Source organism: Crinia signifera, chromosome 7 (genome assembly GCF_055691185.1).
Source record: "Crinia signifera chromosome 7, ASM5569118v1, whole genome shotgun sequence".
Lineage (NCBI taxonomy): Eukaryota > Metazoa > Chordata > Amphibia > Anura > Myobatrachidae > Crinia > Crinia signifera.
The window spans coordinates 164,319,664-164,339,766 of NC_139223.1; the positions used below are offsets into that span (position 1 = coordinate 164,319,664).

General features: G+C 44.5%; 1 protein-coding gene across 1 annotated transcript in view; it reads left to right on the plus strand.

Annotated features, from left to right (window-relative positions):
- Positions 1-20,103, plus strand: part of LOC146019612 (carboxypeptidase O-like) — a 43,848-nt gene that overhangs the window by 5,917 nt on the left and 17,828 nt on the right. The window contains exons 5-9 of the mRNA XM_083152121.1: positions 2,737-2,841; positions 5,836-5,943; positions 7,958-8,048; positions 12,990-13,192; positions 14,430-14,514. Of these exons, the coding sequence (XP_083008247.1) occupies positions 2,737-2,841; positions 5,836-5,943; positions 7,958-8,048; positions 12,990-13,192; positions 14,430-14,514 (592 nt within the window). The remainder of the gene's footprint in view (positions 1-2,736; positions 2,842-5,835; positions 5,944-7,957; positions 8,049-12,989; positions 13,193-14,429; positions 14,515-20,103) is intronic.

Consider the following 20,103-nt stretch of genomic DNA (forward strand, 5'->3'; position numbering starts at 1 on the left):
AGATCATGTTGTGGCTGAGAGACTTTTATAATGTAGTGAGTGCCAATAGATGATGGTAGACACGCCTGATTGGTGGTGTTAGACACACCCAATGGGTGTTGTTAGACATGCACAATAGGTGGTGCACCCCCTAATAAAATGTGCTGCGCACGCCTATGGAGACCAACATGTATTACTTTTTACTTTTCTTACTAATTGTTTAAACTTTCACTCCTTTATATTGTGACCAAATCATCTGCAACACCTCATCCACCATTTTCATTTTTTTTGTACTCTAACACCCACCAAGCTTGCTCAGAGCTCAGTCCTTAAGCCTCCTCAGACCCTCAGCCACCTCGGAGCTCAGACCACTCAGACCCTCAACCTCCTCACAGCTCAGTTCCTCAGCCTTCATAGACCATCAACCTCCTCAGAGCTCAGAACATGGTCTTCCACATCAGCTTCCTCATACATCAGCCTCCTCAGAGCAAAGACCTTCAAATCCCTCAGACCGTCAGCCACCTCAGAGCTTGGTCCCTCAGGCTTTCATCCTTCACAGACCAACAACCCATAAGACCCTCAACCTCCTCAGAGCTCAGGCCCTCAGCCTAATAAGACTATCAGCTTCCTCAGACCACGAACTAACACCTCAGCCACCTCAGAGTGAAGACCATTAAACCTCTCAAACCCTCAGACACCTCAGACCATCATCCTCCTCAGAGCAAAGCCCCTCAGACCAGCAAGACCTCAGACAATCAACCTCCTCAGAGCTCAGTCCCTCAGCCTCCTCAGACCATCACCCTCCAGTGACCATCAACCCCCCCCCCTTAGACCCTCAGCTACCCCAGAGCAAAGACTCTCAGCCTCCTGTGACATCACTCTCCACAGACCATCATCTTCCACATGCCAGCAACTCCCTCAGACCCTCAACCTCTGCAGACTCTTGACATCCTCAGAGTGAAGATCCTAAGCCTAATCGACCATCATCCTCCACAGACAATCATCCTCCAGACTATCAGCCTCTATTATTTTTCAACTTCTCAAACTGATTTTCACATCGCTGAAAACAAGCAATCCTTGCCATTTAACCCCCGCATCGGCCGCTTGCCCTATTCAACGTTCCAAGGGGCTTCATGCCATCAGAGGACTGCAAGGATTTCCCCGAACTGTGAGGTTCGCCGCTAATGCAGCGAGCCCGCTGCATTTAGCTGCAAGCCTTGCTGTTTTGACACCCGCCCTTGCCCGCGAGCCTTGGAAAAACCCAGCGAGGTGGAAACGGTGAGTGTAGGGGGGGTCAGTTGAATACTGACCTGCGAGCTGTGACAGCGAGCTATCGGCACTGCTCACCATCACAGCACGCTAAAAAGTATTGAATATACCTCCATGTCTCCATGAATATGCTAGTGATCTATCTTCCTGCAATAATATGGTCAATCTCCAGTATAAACTAATGTGTTTTTTCCTAATTATAAAGTGCTGCAGAAATTTCCAGCACGATCCCGTCTTGCTCAAAATGATAAATAAAAATAAGAGCAACAAAGAACAACAAAACGTCATTGCTACAAACACTGATCAATTTGCCATATCTCCAGAAGGATATAAATACATTAGAGACTGTACAAAGAAGAGCAACTAAAATGGTGCATGGCCTACATCACAAAACGTACCAGGAAAGACTAAAAGATCTTAATATGTATACTTTAGAGCAGAGAAGGGAAAGGGGGGACATGATAGAAACTTTCAAATATATCAAGGGCTTTAACAAGGTACAGGTGGGAGACATTCTTCACAGGAAGAGGAGCAACAGAACACGAGGACATGCACTGAAACTAGAGGGAGGAAGATTCAGGGGAAATGTGAGGAAGAATTTTTTCACAGAAAGAGTAGTAGATAAGTGGAATAGCCTCCCAACAGAGGTGGTAGACGCAAATACAGTAGTACAATTTAAACATGCTTGGGATAAGCATATTGATATCCTTACAAAAAAATAAGGATCAAATATGGTTTGAGGTAACATGTTTAAAAAAAGGGGCAGACTAGATGGGCCAAGTGGTTCTTATCTGCCGTCAAATTCTATGTTTCTATGTTAATTTGATGCTATTTATTTAAGATTCCTAGTATGGCATCAATACAAACAAGCCTTGGTCATCCAGCACACCACGTGATAAACTGCATGAATGTTGGGATGGGATTTCTGCCCACTTCATCAGACAGCTTATACCTGGATGATCTTGTGGCTGGAATCAGAATAAACATGCTTCTTATTCATGCAGAGTTCCAGAATCTAGCTTGTTCTGTGCTGGAGATAAAAGGTCTTATTCTAGAAATAACACTGTTAAAACAAGATAGGTATAAACTGTCTGAAGAAGTGTGCAGCAGTCTCATGAAACATGTAACAATATTAATGCAGTATGTCACATGCTACAGTACTCTGGACCTGGAGACATTTGTGTTGATGCCGTACTATGAATCTTCAATAACCTATTTATATCGAGGAAGCGGTACTGACTATTCCAATGGGGAACCTTTGCCAGAGAGACATTGTATGCATTAGTAAAATGCTGTTATCTATGCGAATGCAGGAGACCCCAGCAGGTGGCAGAGACCACAAGGAAGCACTTGCAATCAACTTATTAGTATATAGTTGTAAAAAACACAACCCTATTTTAGTTATAATCTAGTTTGTTTCTTGCTGTAGAAGTGTGTTCATTTCCTGCTCTTCGTCTCTATAAGGTACTGTATATATCTGTGTTGCAGATCGGATTCCCGTCATCCAAACCAAAGAAAGTTGTATTCATGGACTGCGGCATGCATGCTAGGGAATGGATCGCTCCCGCGTACTGCCAGTGGTTTGTAAAAGAGGTACAGTCTCAGGATATTTACTTTTCATTTTTAACATTTTGCAGCTGGAGTAATAGTCATCCCTGTGTTATTGTTACCTGAAAGTGAGCGTTATCACCAGACACTGAACATTATATCACAGGACATTGTGAGCCCAGATGTTATCAGTCACTTCAGCCACTGGTGCCCATACCTTCTCTGATTTTGGCTCATTTGGGCAATCAGCAATATTTTCATTGCACCCCAATAGTCATTATAGCAATAAGGAGGCGCATTATTAATTATTACAGTTAGGGGCACTAGTACATATTACAGTAAGTGGTAACTAATAGGCATTATTACAGTAAGCTGGCACTATTAGTCATTATTACAGTAAGAAGCACTAGTAGTTATTACAGTAAGCTGGCACTATTACATATTACAGTAAGGGGCACTAGTAGTCATTATTACAGTAAGCTGTCACTATTAGTCATTATTACAGTAAGGGGCACTATTAGTCATTATTACAGTAAGGGGCACTAGTAGTTATTACAGTAAGCTGGCACTATTAGTCATTATTACAGTAAGGGGCACTAGTACTTATTACAGTAAGGGGCACTATTAGTCATTATTACAGTAAGGGGCACTAGTAGTTATTACAGTAAGCTGGCACTATTAGTCATTATTACAGTAAGGGGCACTAGTACTTATTACAGTAAGCTGGCACTATTAGTCATTATTACAGTAAGGGGCACTAGTACTTATTACAGTAAGCTGGCACTATTAGTCATTATTACAGTAAGGGGCACTAGTACTTATTACAGTAAGCTGGCACTATTAGTCATTATTACAGTAAGGGGCACTAGTACTTATTACAGTAAGCTGGCACTATTAGTCATTATTACAGTAATGGGCACTATTGCTTATTACAGTAAGCGGGCACTAATAGGCATTATTACAGTAAGGGGCACTATTACTTATTACAGTAAGCGGGCACTAATAGGCATTATTACAGTAATGGGCACTATTGCTTATTACAGTAAGCTGGCACTATTAGTCATTATTACAGTAATGGGCACTATTGCTTATTACAGTAAGTGGGCACTAATAGGCATTATTACAGTAAGGGGCACTCTTACTTATTATAATAAGCTGGCACTATTAGTCATTGTTACAGTAAGGGGCACTATTACTTATTACAGTAAGCTAGCACTATTAGTCATTATCACAGTAATGGGCAATATTGCTTATTACAGTAAGCGGGCACTAATAGACATTATTACAGTAAGGAGCACTATTATTTATTACAGTAAGGGGGCACTATTAGTCATTATTACAGTAAGGGGCCTTATTACTTATTACAGTAAGCGGGCACTAATAGGCATTATTACAGTAAGGAGCACTATTATTTATTACAGTAAGGGGGCACTATTAGTCATTATTACAGTAAGGGGCCTTATTACTTATTACAGTAAGCTGGCACTATTAGTCATTATTACAGTAAGAAGCACTAGTACTTATTACAGTAAGCTGGCACTATTAGTCATTATTACAGTAAGGGGCACTAGTACTTATTACAGTAAGCTGGCACTATTAGTCATTATTACAGTAATGGGCACTATTGCTTATTACAGTAAGCGGGCACTAATAGGCATTATTACAGTAAGGGGCACTATTACTTATTACAGTAAGCGGGCACTAATAGGCATTATTACAGTAATGGGCACTATTGCTTATTACAGTAAGCTGGCACTATTAGTCATTATTACAGTAATGGGCACTATTGCTTGTTACAGTAAGTGGGCACTAATAGGCATTATTACAGTAAGGGGCACTATTACTTATTATAATAAGCTGGCACTATTAGTCATTGTTACGGTAAGGGGCACTATTACTTATTACAGTAAGCTAGCACTATTAGTCATTATCACAGTAATGGGCAATATTGCTTATTACAGTAAGCGGGCACTAATAGACATTATTACAGTAGGGAGCACTATTATTTATTACAGTAAGGGGGCACTATTAGTCATTATTACAGTAAGGGGCCTTATTACTTATTACAGTAAGCGGGCACTAATAGGCATTATTACAGTAAGGAGCACTATTATTTATTACAGTAAGGGGGCACTATTAGTCATTATTACAGTAAGGGGCCTTATTACTTATTACAGTAAGCTGGCACTATTAGTCATTATTACAGTAAGGGGCACTATTACTTATTACAGTAAGCGGCACTATTAGTCATTATTACAATAAGGGGCACTATTGCTTATTAAAGTAAGCGGTCACTAATAGGCATTATTACAGTAAGGGGCACTATTATTTATTACAGTAAGCGGGCACTAATAAGCATTATTACAGTAAGGAGCACTATTACTTATAACAGTAAGCGGGCACTAATAGGCATTATTACAGTAATGGGCACTATTGCTTATTACAGTAAGCTGGCATTATTAGTCATTTTTACAGTAAGGGCCACTATTACATATTACAGTAAGTGGGCACTATTAGTCATTATTACAGTAAGGGGCACTATTACTTATTACAGTAAGCGGGCACTAATAGGCATTGAAATAGTAAGTCGGCATTAATAGTCATCATTGCAGTAAGGAGGCACTGTTACATATTAGAATCAGGGGGCACTAATTGTCATTATTGAAGTAATGGGGAATTATTACCTATTACAGTAAGCATGTGCTAATTGTCATCATTAAAGTAAAGGAGCATAATACTTATTACAGTAAGTGAGCACTAATAGTCATTATAATCTACTGTACACTGTGATGAAACCTCCCCAGCTGATCTAGGCCTCCCTCCGGAGGCCTTGTCTATACAAAAAATCAAGACAGCAACATCTAATGTAAAATCCTGAAAGTTGTTACCATTACTTATTCCGATGGTAAAAAATAATTTTTTGTAAATGTGCACATTTTTATTTATAATGATTGACGTGCATCTGTCGGCTTCTTCCAATGCATTGGCCCATCCGCCGAGTACTAGCCAAACCCTCATACACATTACTTTGTTTTCCAGATCCTTGCGAGACAGAACGAGCCCTTGATGAACAAGCTCCTGAAGCAAGTAGACTTCTATGTTGTGCCTGTGCTGAACGTAGACGGATACATCTATTCCTTTACTACAGTAAGATGCTGGAATGTGGGGCTTGCGATGACACCTCTATGATAGGTCATTATAAGTAACCCAGCATTCCAGTAATATCAGCACCGATGGGTGTGAGCTCCTGAATGGAGAAACACACAAATTGCTCCATCGGACGCCATCTAGTGGCTGGTGACCAAAATACATAAATATATAAAATTTATATATGAAATAACAACTCTTCATTTGTCAACACCAAAGGTTCAACATTCAATCATTGGTATTGGCAAAAGATTGAAATGCAAACAATCAACATTGACATGAAAAAGATTGATGCGTGAAATTTTGGGCATAAGTTTTTAATTTTCACAATTTTTGGGACTTTTTTATACTTTAACATCCACATGGACTCCAATTGGCAATGGTAAACTATGCATACCTCCAGGGCCGGCGCTACACACTCAGCAGCTCCTGCAAACCAGGGAGGCGCCATGCCGAAAAGGCGCTGTCTCCCTCCCTGCTCTGCTAAAGCTGCCTCAGCCCTCACTGTCACTGCCACCTGCACTCCGCTCGCAGCGGGCACCAGTATGGAAAGGATGAGCAGCTCCCTGCACCGCGCACACACTGTCCTCCTGCGACCTGCCCCTCTTCCTCACGGACACTTGCGCTGAGGCATGTAGCGCTGTCTGTGAATGCGCAGCGCCGCCTCCCCTTTCTTCTCAGTGTGCTGTGCCAGTGCCACTGCCAGTCCTCTCCTCCCCTCTTCTTCCATCTCCTCCTTCTCTCCCCTCCTTTCCCCCTCAGTCACGAGTGCTGTACATAATTTTGTACTGCTTTCGGATCGCACACACATTGTATGCATGCTGTGCGATGCGATCTAGCCCATAACGTATGCGTTCTCGCAGCGTGTATGGGCACCTTTAGTGCCTGCAACATTTTGCGGACACAGCACTGAGATGGTGTATGCATACATGTAAATGCACCCGAGATCCTCCATAGGATCGCATGTTGCATACACTCCCACATTCGGGCTGCAGCTTGTTGCAATGGCTATGTGAAAGGGCGCAAAATGTATGGTTTGCAGGAGGGCACCGGACACCCTAGCACCGGCCCTGCATACCTCCCAACTTGTAGGGAGATGGAGGAAGGACAGGGGTGAAAATTTTGGGGGCATAACCTAATTAAAGGGGGCGTGGCCTATACTCGCAGCTCGCCCGCGAGGCCATGCCCCTGTTTTGACACTATGGGGACATGACCCAGAGGCTCTGTGAGCCTCTAGCCATGCCCCCAGCCCACTGGCTGCGGGAATAGATGCTGTGCGTGCGTACAGCATTTATTCACTGCTGCTCAGCAGCCAACAGGGGGACTCCTAACCCCTCGCCACGGGACAGGGGGACTCCCCCCCCCTCGCCACGGGACACTGACGGCCACTGGAGGGACGTGGAATGTTCCCGAAAACCGGGACATTCCCTCGGTAATCGGTACTGTTGGAAGGTATGACTGTGCCAAGTGCAGTGGTAATGGATCGGAGATACACCCTACAATAGTTGGTGGTCCATGTTGACTCTTGTCGACTTTGATACCCCAAAAATAAAAAAAATAGGACCATTTGCCTGTTGACCTTTTGGTGATGACCTATTCATTGTCTACTTAGACTCTCTGTAGACCTTAGTTTCCATCCACACCTCTGGGTAGCAGCTTACCCAGTATGTGTAATGTTACACCATCGTCACATCATGGATTACATCCATCGCTGCTGGGAAGAGTTGGTCGGCCATTCATTCAAATGGCTCAGCCTACGACATCAAGCCGGGCTGTCCCATCAGGGACTTTCCAGAAGAGCCAGACAGCCTGGTGCTAGCAGAGTATACAGTATCTGATAGATGCTACATAGAGAACCATACTGTGCTGAATGTGATAAAAGGGGGTGAATCGGGGTGCTGATAAATACAACCAATAGAGAATCTCCCCATCTATACCCTGCACTGTACTATAAGATATGTGGGAGGTTACTTTAATTTGCAGTGATAACTATGTATCTCATCGTCACTTCCAGGAACGTCTCTGGAGGAAGAACCGGTCACCGCATAATAACGGGACCTGTTTTGGAGTAGACCTTAATCGGAACTTCGATTTTTATTGGGGCAGTAAGTGCTGGTTACACGTCTATAGCTTTATATTTAATGTATATGATCAAATCAAATCTAATTAAATTTCTATTTGTCACGTACAAAATCATACATAGAAATGCTTATTATTCACTACATATTGTTCTATGTTCAGATAAGTAGATTGGCTGAGGAAGAGTGTAGAGAGAATGTGTGGGGTAGGTCTAGAAAGAAGGAAAGAAAGTCCCAGTACTAGGAGGTCTGGATGAGGGTTCCTATGGCCTGCGGAATAAAGCTCCTTCTCATTCACTCTGTGTTTGCCTTCAATGAGCGGTAGCGTTTCCCTGACTGCAACAGAGAGAAGAGTCCATTGTTGGGATGGCTGAGGTCCTGCATTATCTTCCTGGCTTTGGTCCAGCATCGCTTGCTGTATATAGTGTCCAGCATAGGCGAATCTAGAAATATGGTAATGGGTGGTCCTAGACTGTAGGGAATGAAATGTTTAGGGGGTGTGGCCTAAAAGGGGGTGTGGCCTCATTTGAAGGGTGTGTCTTAACAGGGGCAAGTAGGGCACTGGGCATGGCACTGAGAAAGATCACACCGTTTTTTTTTTTTTTTTTATAAAAGCCATTGCTGGGCACTGGGCAGGGCACTGGGAAGGATTTCAACTGTTTTGTTTTATAATAAAAGCCATTGCTGGGCCAGCAATGGCTTTTATTTAAAAAAAAAAACGCTGTAATCTTTCCCAGTGCCCTGCCCAGTGCCCTACACTGTAGTACAGGGCCTGTAGGGCACTGGGCAGGGCACTGGGAAAGATTACAGCCATTTTTTTTTCCAATAAAAGCCATTGGGCTGGCACAGGGCAGGGCGCTGGTCAAGAATATAAAGCAAAGCCAGGCACTGTCTGCAGCAGTGAGTCTGTTTCTCACTGCTACACTTACCAGCACTGTGTGACCCACCAGGGGCAGGAGCTGAGCCGGGGAGCAGTGTGGTGCGCTGGGCTGCTGCGCCACACAAACACAAGTGTGTGCGCTAGCCCAGCCGCAGCAGACGCAGGAGGAGCGTCGTCATCATGGCACGCAAGCTCCGCAAAGGACCATGGGAGGACAGTACAGTCGGGCATGCGCGCAGCCCTCCCGGGTCCTGCGGAAAAAATTATCCGGGCAGTGGCGGTGTTAAATTAATTACTTAAAGGTACTGGTGAGAGGCAGTCTAATGGGTGGTCCGGTGCACCCCCAGACCACCCCTTAGATTCGCCTATGGTGTCCAGGTCAGGAAGCTCAATACGGATGGTACGCTCTGCCAATCGAACAACCCTCTGAAGAGCTTGTCTGTCATTTTTGGTGCTGTTTCCAAACCAGGCCGTGATATTTCCTGTCAGGATGCTCTCAATGGTGCAGGCATAGAAATTAAGTCCTTCAGTCATCTAAGATGATAAAGATGTTGTTGGGCCTTCTTTGCCAGGGAGTTAACATGACAGGACCATGTCAGGTCCTTCGTGATGTAGACACCTAGGTACCTGAAACTGTCTAGAGAAAAAAGTGTGTGGTTTGGAGGAGGTAATAAGCCTCTACCCAATCACCCGATCCTGGCGCTTATTGGATGATTACATATAAACCTAAAATTTGTTAAATATAATTTAGATTCAAATCATCTGCTGCAGGCATCTAGTGAGTTCACCTGAGCTCAAACAACACAGACAGAGAAAACAAAAGGAAAAATTGTGATGCTCTGCGCTGCTGTAGATCTAATAATAGATATTTTAGTCTGCTGATCAAAAAATGATGAACCCGGACACACTGTTTATATCATGAATTATATATAGAAAGATAGTAATAATAATAATAATAATAATAATAATAATAATAATAATAATAATAATAATAATAAAAAAAAAACATTACATACAAAAACAAACACAAAATAAAATGTACATATATAATAGCTCTAAATAGGGCTTGAATGTTAAAAATAGCACTCTGGGGAATGGGGAGTCTCCAGCACTGAATTGGTTAATGGTGGAAGAGTAATTTCTCTTTATAATGAAAGTTGAGCACACGGTAGTAGCCTCTGCGCAAACAATAATTAGTGAGCCGGTGTAACAATATGTAGCCAGTTCCTTAGCATGTATAGGGGGGAGGGGGGTTGTCAATCGCAGACTGAAATTATCAGGGTGGACCCCTATATATGTCCTTAAGGATATGTATCACATTAGGAGGATCAGGGGTGTGCTACCTTTGGACACAACATGAATGAGCAAAACATGAAAGAAGAAAAGAAGGGAGTGTCCTTAAATTTTGGTGCACCTCAGAAAATAATAAAACATAACCTTTATTCAATATTTCTCTAAAAGGCTGCGAAAATATTTAAAAAACATAAATCGGACATACAAAGGTGGGGTTTAAAACTTTTAAACAATGGTGGCAGGCAACTGTTGCTTTATGTTACATATAAGAAGTGTATTGATTGATTGCACAGTGTGTGGCTGCCTCAATCTGCCTCGATCTGCTCAGTGGATTGCGATCTGGAATTGATCCAATCAATCTCTACTAGCAGATCTTATAATGACGTGCCAAGAAAGAGAAACTGGGTTGATGTAACCTCTAGTGTCTCTTAACGTCCTATAGAGCTCACTCAATGGAGTAACAGAGAACCTCAGAGGGAGGATACAGTGATATTCCACTTGTTCTGGTAACTTACACCAATACAGTATGATCTGACTGTCCCAAATGTCGGGATAGCAGGGTGTCTCTCTGTATAAATGTCAGAGAGACATAACAAAATAGCAACAGACTGCCTGCGCACCGCTAGCCACTAGCCCTGAGGAAGCTGAACTGCGAAGCACGTGCCGGCTAGCGGTGCACAATCAACCCAGTTTATCTTTCTTGGCACCCCAGCCGGCTTGCATCAACCACGCTGAACGCCGTGCTTTGCTCCAATACCGCCAAACTTAAACAGCAGTACGGGCGCATTCTCTGCCTGCGGTGAGCGCCTCCGATCCCCATTCATTTGTCGGCTGCCCGCCTCCAAACAGCTGAGCAGGACAAACCCTGGTTAACAGCGGCGGGTACGCTCTTATGTTCTGGGGAACCCTGCATAGCCTGCTACGTTCTGTGAGTATATACAAGGATCTGATTGTGCCATCACCTTTTGCCCTAACCGGTGACTGACTGTTTGCCAACTAAAGACTATTCTGCATATCTGCATATATGCTAAGGAACTGGCTACATTTTGTTACACCGGCTCACTAATTATTGTTTGCGCAGAGGCTACTACCGTGTGCTGAACTGTCATTATAAAGAGAAATGATGGTACTTGTGTATTATCACGGCGCCCACGATATTAAGTCGTACAGACCATAAGTCATGCGCTGGTATGCGATGCGATGCAATATCGCGCGATGTTCCCCAATGTCATACAATTTTCAAATTGTATGACATTGTATATGGCATACAATGCGATGGGATGAGATAAAAAATTGTATAAGCACCCTAATGGGTGCTTACAATGTTAAATGCACCCCCACGCCAACCCCCAGTATAAACGTGAACCCGAAGCGTGACGAGCGCAGCGAGCCTGCGAGGGGCGGCGTTACGCGTCCTCCGACCTTTTCATACCCCCACTATCCACGTCGGCGTGGTGTTGATTGTATAAAGTTTCGCGAGCACAGCGAGCCACCGAGCCCGAAGCGTGGCGAGTGCATCGAGCCCCGTGAGGGGATGCGCATAACTTCACAGGTATACGCGTCCCCTCGCGGGGCTCGCTGCGCTCGCCACGCTTTAGGCTCGGTGGCTCGCTGCGCTCGCCACACTTTATAAAGTAAACTCCACGCCGACGTGGATAGTGGGGGTATGAAAAGGTCGGAGGACACGTACCGCCGCCCCTCGCGGGCACGCTGCGCTTGCCACGCTTCGGGTTCACGTTTATAGTGTGGGGTGGCGTGGGGGTGCATTTAACATTATAAGCACCCATTAGGGTGCTTAAAAGCACCCATTAGGGTGCTTATACAATTTTACATCGTATAGGGGGCTTTCATCGCATCGCAGTGCATCGGGTGTATGGCATGCGATGCAATGAAATATCGTACGATTTAATATCGTGGGCGCCGTGATAATATACAATTATTCTTCTACTATTAACCAATTCAGTGCTGGAGACTCCCCATTCCCCAGAGTGCTATTTTTAACATTCAAGCCCTATTTAGAGCTATTATATACTGGATGTACATTTTATTTTGTGTTTGTTTTTGTATGTAATGTTTTTTTTATTATTATTATTATTATTACTATCTTTCTATAAATAATTCATGATATAAACAGTGTGTCCGGGTTCATCATTTTTTGATCAGCAGACTAAAATATCTATTATTAGATCTACAGCAGCGCAGAGCATCACAAATTTTCCTTTTGTTTTCTCTACCTGAAACTGTCTACTCTCTCCACTGGTATCCCGTCAATGGTCAGGGGATGGTAGTTCCTCTCCTGCTTTGAGCTGAAGTCCACTATTAGCTCTTTAGTTTAGCTAACGTTCAGTTAGAGATTGTTAACCTGGCACCAAGATTCCAGGTTGCTAACCAGGTCAACAATCTCCAATGATGGAGGTGATTCAGAGATGGACGCAGTAGAGGAGTGCCTAATGCTGCAGCCATTGGGAATCCTACTGAGTCACCCACTGGTCACGTGCAAACTTTCCAATGTGTGCAACAAGACACACTATCGACGGACTATCGGCAGGACATGCCAGGAACAGAATGTCCATGGGTCCACCTGTGTCAGCCAAACTGCGTCTATGCCTTTTTCAGACCTACAGTATTAGTAACATCCCGAAAATTTTCCTCACTTGTTTGATCCCATACTTTGAAGTGAACACGTATGTATATGATTCATCACCTTCACACAAGGATCTGCACATATAAACTGCTCTACATTATTAATACAGTTTTACTACCCGATGATGACTTCATCTGTATTTATTGCCCAGCCTCAGGCGCATCGCGGGACTGCGAGAGCATACTCTTCTGCGGACCAAGACCGGCTTCTGAGTTGGAGACTCAAGGGGTGGTCAAGCTTCTGGAATCACTGAAACCCAATATTCTCATGTACCTTAACATACATTCCTATGGACAATATATTTTACTTCCATATGGTCATACATATTTCCCATCTGTGAATCATTATGAAATGGCAAGTACCCCGGGATTATTCATTATATTGCTAGAAAGACCATGTGTATACTGCTGTGCTCTCTGGGTACTGCTAGCTCAGACTTCAAGGGGGGAGGGGGCGGGCAGGGGCCAGAGCAGGGGAACGGCCAGCATTTTATTGGAATGCAGGCGGGCCGATGCCTGCAGGGGGGAGGGTAGCTGATGTCACATGATGTCAGCTCCCGCCCCCTCGATGGTGGACTCGGATGGAAATAAAAGTCAGTTTACACTTGACTTTTATCTCCGAATGGGAGAGAAATTCTTCGATGGTCGGCGACCATTGAGTGATTACTCTCCCCTAGGGCCGCATGCAAGGGGATGTGTTCTTGTACATCCCTTCACATGGTACCGAGGGGATTTGGCTGTGGGGGGAGGAGGTCGGAGGTCGGTTTTCGGGCAAGCGGCATTAACCCCTTGAGTGGTGGGTTTTGCTGGGGCAGGACAAACCTACCAGGGCAGGTTTATCCTGCCCCAGCAAAACCCATCACAGAGAGCTGGAAGCCCCCCCCCCCTGCCTTAGCCACCTGTCACATTCAGCAGTGACGTCGGCGGCAGGCTGGGGGATGTTCGCAGCTCGGGAGGACTCGGGTGCCTGAGTGCTCCCGAGTCCCCCCAAGCCGAGCCTGCCGCCGACGTCACTGTAAAATGAGTGACGGACTGGCTGGCAGGACAGGGGAGCTCCAGCGCACCGATCACTGGAGGAAAGGTGACGGGGGGGGGGGACTGTGGGATATGTGTGTGGGGGGGGGTGTCCTCCAGAGGTACTGCGCCAGTGGTGCACACCTGGACACCACTGGCGCACACCTCTTCTATATTAGTGGTATGCCCGGAAATTTTCCGGGACAGCCCGCTGCGGCAGCGCAGCTGAGCCCGGAAAATTTCCGGCCATAATACTCAAGGGGTTAAGCAGCGGTACTGAATTACCCCCTATGTTCAGGATCTCTGCAGCTGCGGCAGTGGCGTTGGTCGCTCACCATTGAACGATTTTTCCCATAGCTAATAAAAGTCATTCTAACCTGACTTCTATTCTGGCAAGAGATGGCCAAATTCGGTGTGGGCGCTGATGTCATGTGATGTCATCCACCTGCCCCAAGAAGGCATTGATGCGTCTGCATGTGCATTGGTATACCCAGCTTTTCTGTGGATGCACCAAATGTTTTTGATTTTTTTTATCTATATTTATTACTTCTACTTAAGTGTATTTTTTAACTTTCTAGACAAAAGCAGCAGAGAAGGCGGCAGACGAAGCAAAAAAGATACATAACGCTGTATACATGGTGGGATCTACAGCAGCCATATTATGTAAGTAAAAATGTGATAGGACGGGGGTTTGGAACCCGGGTTTTTGGGATTAGACTGAGCATGTTATGAATCTGGGTGTTACCCCAACAGCCATGAACACTGTTTAGAATGGCCACAACAAGTCCTACACTGCCTCTGTTGATATATATATATATATATATATATATATATATATATAATTCCAGGGGGTGGGCGGCACTCAAATAAAACACTCAGCCAAACGGTAAATCAAAACTGTGTATTGCGCACCAAGCGCTTTCGGGAGTCACCCCGTCCTCAGGGTACAACTGACACAGGAGAGAAGCACTGAACAACATTACTTACTCACCTAAATACCCCCCGTCTGTCCATACAGGCACTCCCCCCGCCGCCGGGTCCCGCTGTCCGTCAGAACGGAGGTGCGCGGACCTGCACTTCCGGGATCTCCATTCTCCACAGCCGGAAGTGACGCTCCTGCGTTCCAGCCGGGCTTGAATGCGTTCCACCTGTCCTACAGGTCCTATGCACTCCGATGACGTAGCGGCCCCTGGTGGTTGGAGGGCAGCACAGCCTGTTGGGACAAAAAACACTGTAAAATAGATATACATTCATAGTAAAACATCAATTACAATAATGAGCGGCGGAACACAAAGCGTACCCCCAGGTAGGCTCACCGCCACTCCTAGTTAGTACCTCTAGTCCCGCACCTCGCTCGTACAGTAAATTACAAACCTAACAAACAAACGTACAACATACAACAGAATAATGCAAAGTGCTTCAATAATATTAAACATGGACAATACCTAGATGTTTAACTAGCATATTACACAATATCAAAAATGACCTAAGACAAAGACATGCCGTGACAGGAAAAATATAAGGAAAACCCTGTCACCCAATGGTCATAACAAGAGACCGTCTCCTTGCTGTCCAGGGACAGACTACAATATTTTTATTTTTATTTTTTTATTTTTACTCCCAGCCACTCTAAATTAGACTGTTCCAATTTATCTTTTCGTTAAGTCCTCCAGGACTAGTAGTGCCCAGCCGGACAATCCACTGTGATTCTTTCACTAAAAGGATTTTGGTTTGATCGCCTCCCCTCAGTGATACTGGCACATGGTCGATCATAAAATATCTCAGCGACTCCAGGGAGTGACCTGCCTCTCTGAAGTGCCGTGCCACTGGTTGATCTATATTTCGACCCTTCAAAGCCAGATCAATGGAGGATCTATGACCTGCCATTCTTTGCTTAAACTTACATGAAGTCTGACCCACATAGCACAAGCCACATGGGCATTTGATCATGTAGACCACATGAGTAGTATCACAAGTCAAGACAAGGAAAAAGTATTCGCTGGGAATAATCAGGCGCCTGGCTATGAGTTGTTCCTCTGATAAGAGCTGCTGCTTAGATGTGGGGGTAGTCACTCCCCACTAAGAAAAAGGACCGCAAAGTGTCTCACACTAGGTGAGAATAGCAGCGCTCAATTCAATGAATGAGACAAATTTTTGAAAATGTAACAAAATTACTTTTTACTGTTGATTAAAATACAATATAAAAAACATAAATAAAAACAATAATGACAATAATGGTATAATGGTATGGGGGGGGAAAAAAGAAAAGTAAATTGGAATGAAAGTCAAAATGGAAATAATAATAATATATGCCCCGTCTCAATGGACACGTCGGATGTAGCTGTGTCGACACTTTGTGTAGAAAAAATGGGTAAGTGCACTTTACCAATAATTTTCATGGATCCTTCAAACTGGGAGTCCTCACGATGATGACGGCTTATGAAACAGCCGTTGGAGGAATAAATGTCGCCAGAAGTGGAGCAGACCTTGTGTCGGAGTGGAGCCGATCTTGGGGGTTCAAACCACCGAGTTGTCTGCAGCGATATCCCAGGTGTAGATGGAATTAATACAATGGAGAAGTGGCTTCCGTGCTGAGTGAGAGTCCACACTGGTCTAGATGTTGTATACCAGTGGATCAATAGCACGGTGTCCGCCAAATAAACATTCAATGAGAAAGGGTATAAGGAATCCAAATGAAGCTTAAGTGTCACAGCTGGGTCCAGAGGTGGGGGGGCAATCACCTAACACGTTTCACTGCGTCCTGGTTGGTATATGTATTGGCTGTGTTAATTGAACCAACAGGTGTTTTGATTGTTTCATTAAGAATGGTATATATACCTGGCCCAAACCTACAGTCCCCCACACCTTTGATAAAGCTGCAGGACGCAGTGAAACGCGTTAGGTGATTGCCCCCCCACCTCTGGACCCAGCTGTGACACTCAAGCTTCATTTGGATTCCTTATACCCTTTCTCATTGAATGTTTATTTGGCGGACACCGTGCTATTGATCCACTGGTATACAACATCTAGACCAGTGTGGACTCTCACTCAGCACGGAAGCCACTTCTCCATTGTATTAATTCCATCTACACCTGGGATATCGCTGCAGACAACTCGGTGGTTTGAACCCCCAAGATCGGCTCCACTCCGACACAAGGTCTGCTCCACTTCTGGCGACATTTATTCCTCCAACGGCTGTTTCATAAGCCGTCATCATCGTGAGGACTCCCAGTTTGAAGGATCCATGAAAATTATTGGTAAAGTGCACTTACCCATTTTTTCTACACAAAGTGTCGACACAGCTACATCCGACGTGTCCATTGAGACGGGGCATATATTATTATTATTTCCATTTTGACTTTCATTCCAATTTACTTTTCTTTTTTCCCCCCCCATACCATTATACCATTATTGTCATTATTGTTTTTATTTATGTTTTTTATATTGTATTTTAATCAACAGTAAAAAGTAATTTTGTTACATTTTCAAAAATTTGTCTCATTCATTGAATTGAGCGCTGCTATTCTCACCTAGTGTGAGACACTTTGCGGTCCCACAAGTCAAGACAAACCTGATGTTAAACTGTTTATCACAGTGGGGATGTTTGAATTCTTTGCATGTTGTCATGAATTTACACGTGATACAGTTATGGCAGCTATAGCATCCAGGTGGTTTGACATACACATTTGGGTGTCTGCTTTTTCCCAGGCCAGTGATATCTGATTTAACTAACCGGTCTCTAAGGTTCCTCCCTCTGGTAAAAGCAATAATGGGACGTTTATCCCGAAAAGTGGGGAGGTCCTTATCGGTGCTAACGATAGGCCACAGGGCCTTCGTAGCCCTCTGAAGGATGGGGTGGACCGTAGAAAAATCACTGACCAAGGGAATCACATTAGAGTTGTCTCTACTGGAGGGTTTCAATAGGTCAGCCCTATTCATCTGCAACACCTCTTGTTTGGCTTTAAGCAGCTCCTGTTGTGAATAACCTCTTGTTTGGAATTTATCCACTACACAATCTAAGCTCTCGGGCATCATTTCCCTGTCACTGGTGATTCTGGCCGTTCGAATCATCTGCGACAGGGGTAGGCCCCTCTTCAGAGCCGGTGGGTGGTAGCTTGTTGATCGCAACAATGTGTTGCGATCAGTAGGTTTGTTGAATACCTGCGTACTGATCTTACCATTTTCTAAAGAGATTTGAACATCCAGAAAATGCAAACTTCCTGGGTGACAGACATACGTAAATTTTATAAATGGGCTGCTATTGTTGACCTGAGTCATGAGCTGGACAAAACGCTCCTCTCCGCCCGTCCACAACAGGAACACGTCATCGATGTACCTAGTGTACATCAACATGTGCTCCCTAGTGGACGGGTCAGAGAGGAATAAATCATATTCAACGGCAAACATAAAAATATTGGCATAGGAGGGTGCCACAGAAGAACCCATGGCACACCCCCTATGCTGGGCATAGAACTTTCCGTCGAACAGAAAGTAATTCCGCGTCAGAGTCAGCTCCAGAAGGCTTAGGAATAGCTGATGATCGAACAGATCATTGTCCAGATTTTTAGACAGGAAGTCTTTCATGGCTCGAAGCCCCCCTTCATGGGGAATTGAAGTGTATAAACTACACACATCCATGCTGCAGAGCAAGGTTCCCGCTGGGATATCTGCAAGTTCTTGTAATTTAACCAAGAAGGAGGTCGTGTCCTTAAGGAATGTCGGTTGGCTGGGGAGTAGGGGTTGTAGGATACTGTCCAATAGTTGTGATGTAGGTTGTAGAAGAGAGTCTCTGGCAGAGACAATTGGTCTCCCTGGTGGTCTAGCAGGATCTTTATGCAATTTAGGCAGTGTATACAGGACTGGGACTTTGGGGTGTTGTACCCGGATCGCCTTTACCACTTTGGATGGGATTTTTCCCTCGCGATGTGCTTTATCAATAACATCGAATAGCTCCTTTTGATAGAGCGATATTACACAATATCAAAAATGACCTAAGACAAAGACATGCCGTGACAGGAAAAATATAAGGAAAACCCTGTCACCCAATGGTCATAACAAGAGACCGTCTCCTTGCTGTCCAGGGACAGACTACAATATTTTTATTTTTATTTTTTTATTTTTACTCCCAGCCACTCTAAATTAGACTGTTCCAATTTATCTTTTCGTTAAGTCCTCCAGGACTAGTAGTGCCCAGCCGGACAATCCACTGTGATTCTTTCACTAAAAGGATTTTGGCTCGATCGCCTCCCCTCAGTGATACTGGCACATGGTCGATCATAAAATATCTCAGCGACTCCAGGGAGTGACCTGCCTCTCTGAAGTGCCGTGCCACTGGTTGATCTATATTTCGACCCTTCAAAGCCAGATCAATGGAGGATCTATGACCTGCCATTCTTTGCTTAAACTTACATGAAGTCTGACCCACATAGCACAAGCCACATGGGCATTTGATCATGTAGACCACATGAGTAGTATCACAAGTCAAGACAAACCTGATGTTAAACTGTTTATCACAGTGGGGATGTTTGAATTCTTTGCATGTTGTCATGAATTTACACGTGATACAGTTATGGCAGCTATAGCATCCAGGTGGTTTGACATACACATTTGGGTGTCTGCTTTTTCCCAGGCCATTGATATCTGATTTAACTAACTGGTCTCTAAGGTTCCTCCCTCTGGTAAAAGCAATAATGGGACGTTTATCCCGAAAAGTGGGGAGGTCCTTATCGGTGCTAACGATAGGCCACAGGGCCTTCGTAGCCCTCTGAAGGATGGGGTGGACCGTAGAAAAATCACTGACCAAGGGAATCACATTAGAGTTGTCTCTACTGGAGGGTTTCAATAGGTCAGCCCTATTCATCTGCAACACCTCTTGTTTGGCTTTAAGCAGCTCCTGTTGTGAATAACCTCTTGTTTGGAATTTATCCACTACACAATCTAAGCTCTCGGGCATCATTTCCCTGTCACTGGTGATTCTGGCCGTTCGAATCATCTGCGACAGGGGTAGGCCCCTCTTCAGAGCCGGTGGGTGGTAGCTTGTTGATCGCAACAATGTGTTGCGATCAGTAGGTTTGTTGAATACCTGCGTACTGATCTTACCATTTTCTAAAGAGATTTGAACATCCAGAAAATGCAAACTTCCTGGGTGACAGACATACGTAAATTTTATAAATGGGCTGCTATTGTTGACCTGAGTCATGAGCTGGACAAAACGCTCCTCTCCGCCCGTCCACAACAGGAACACGTCATCGA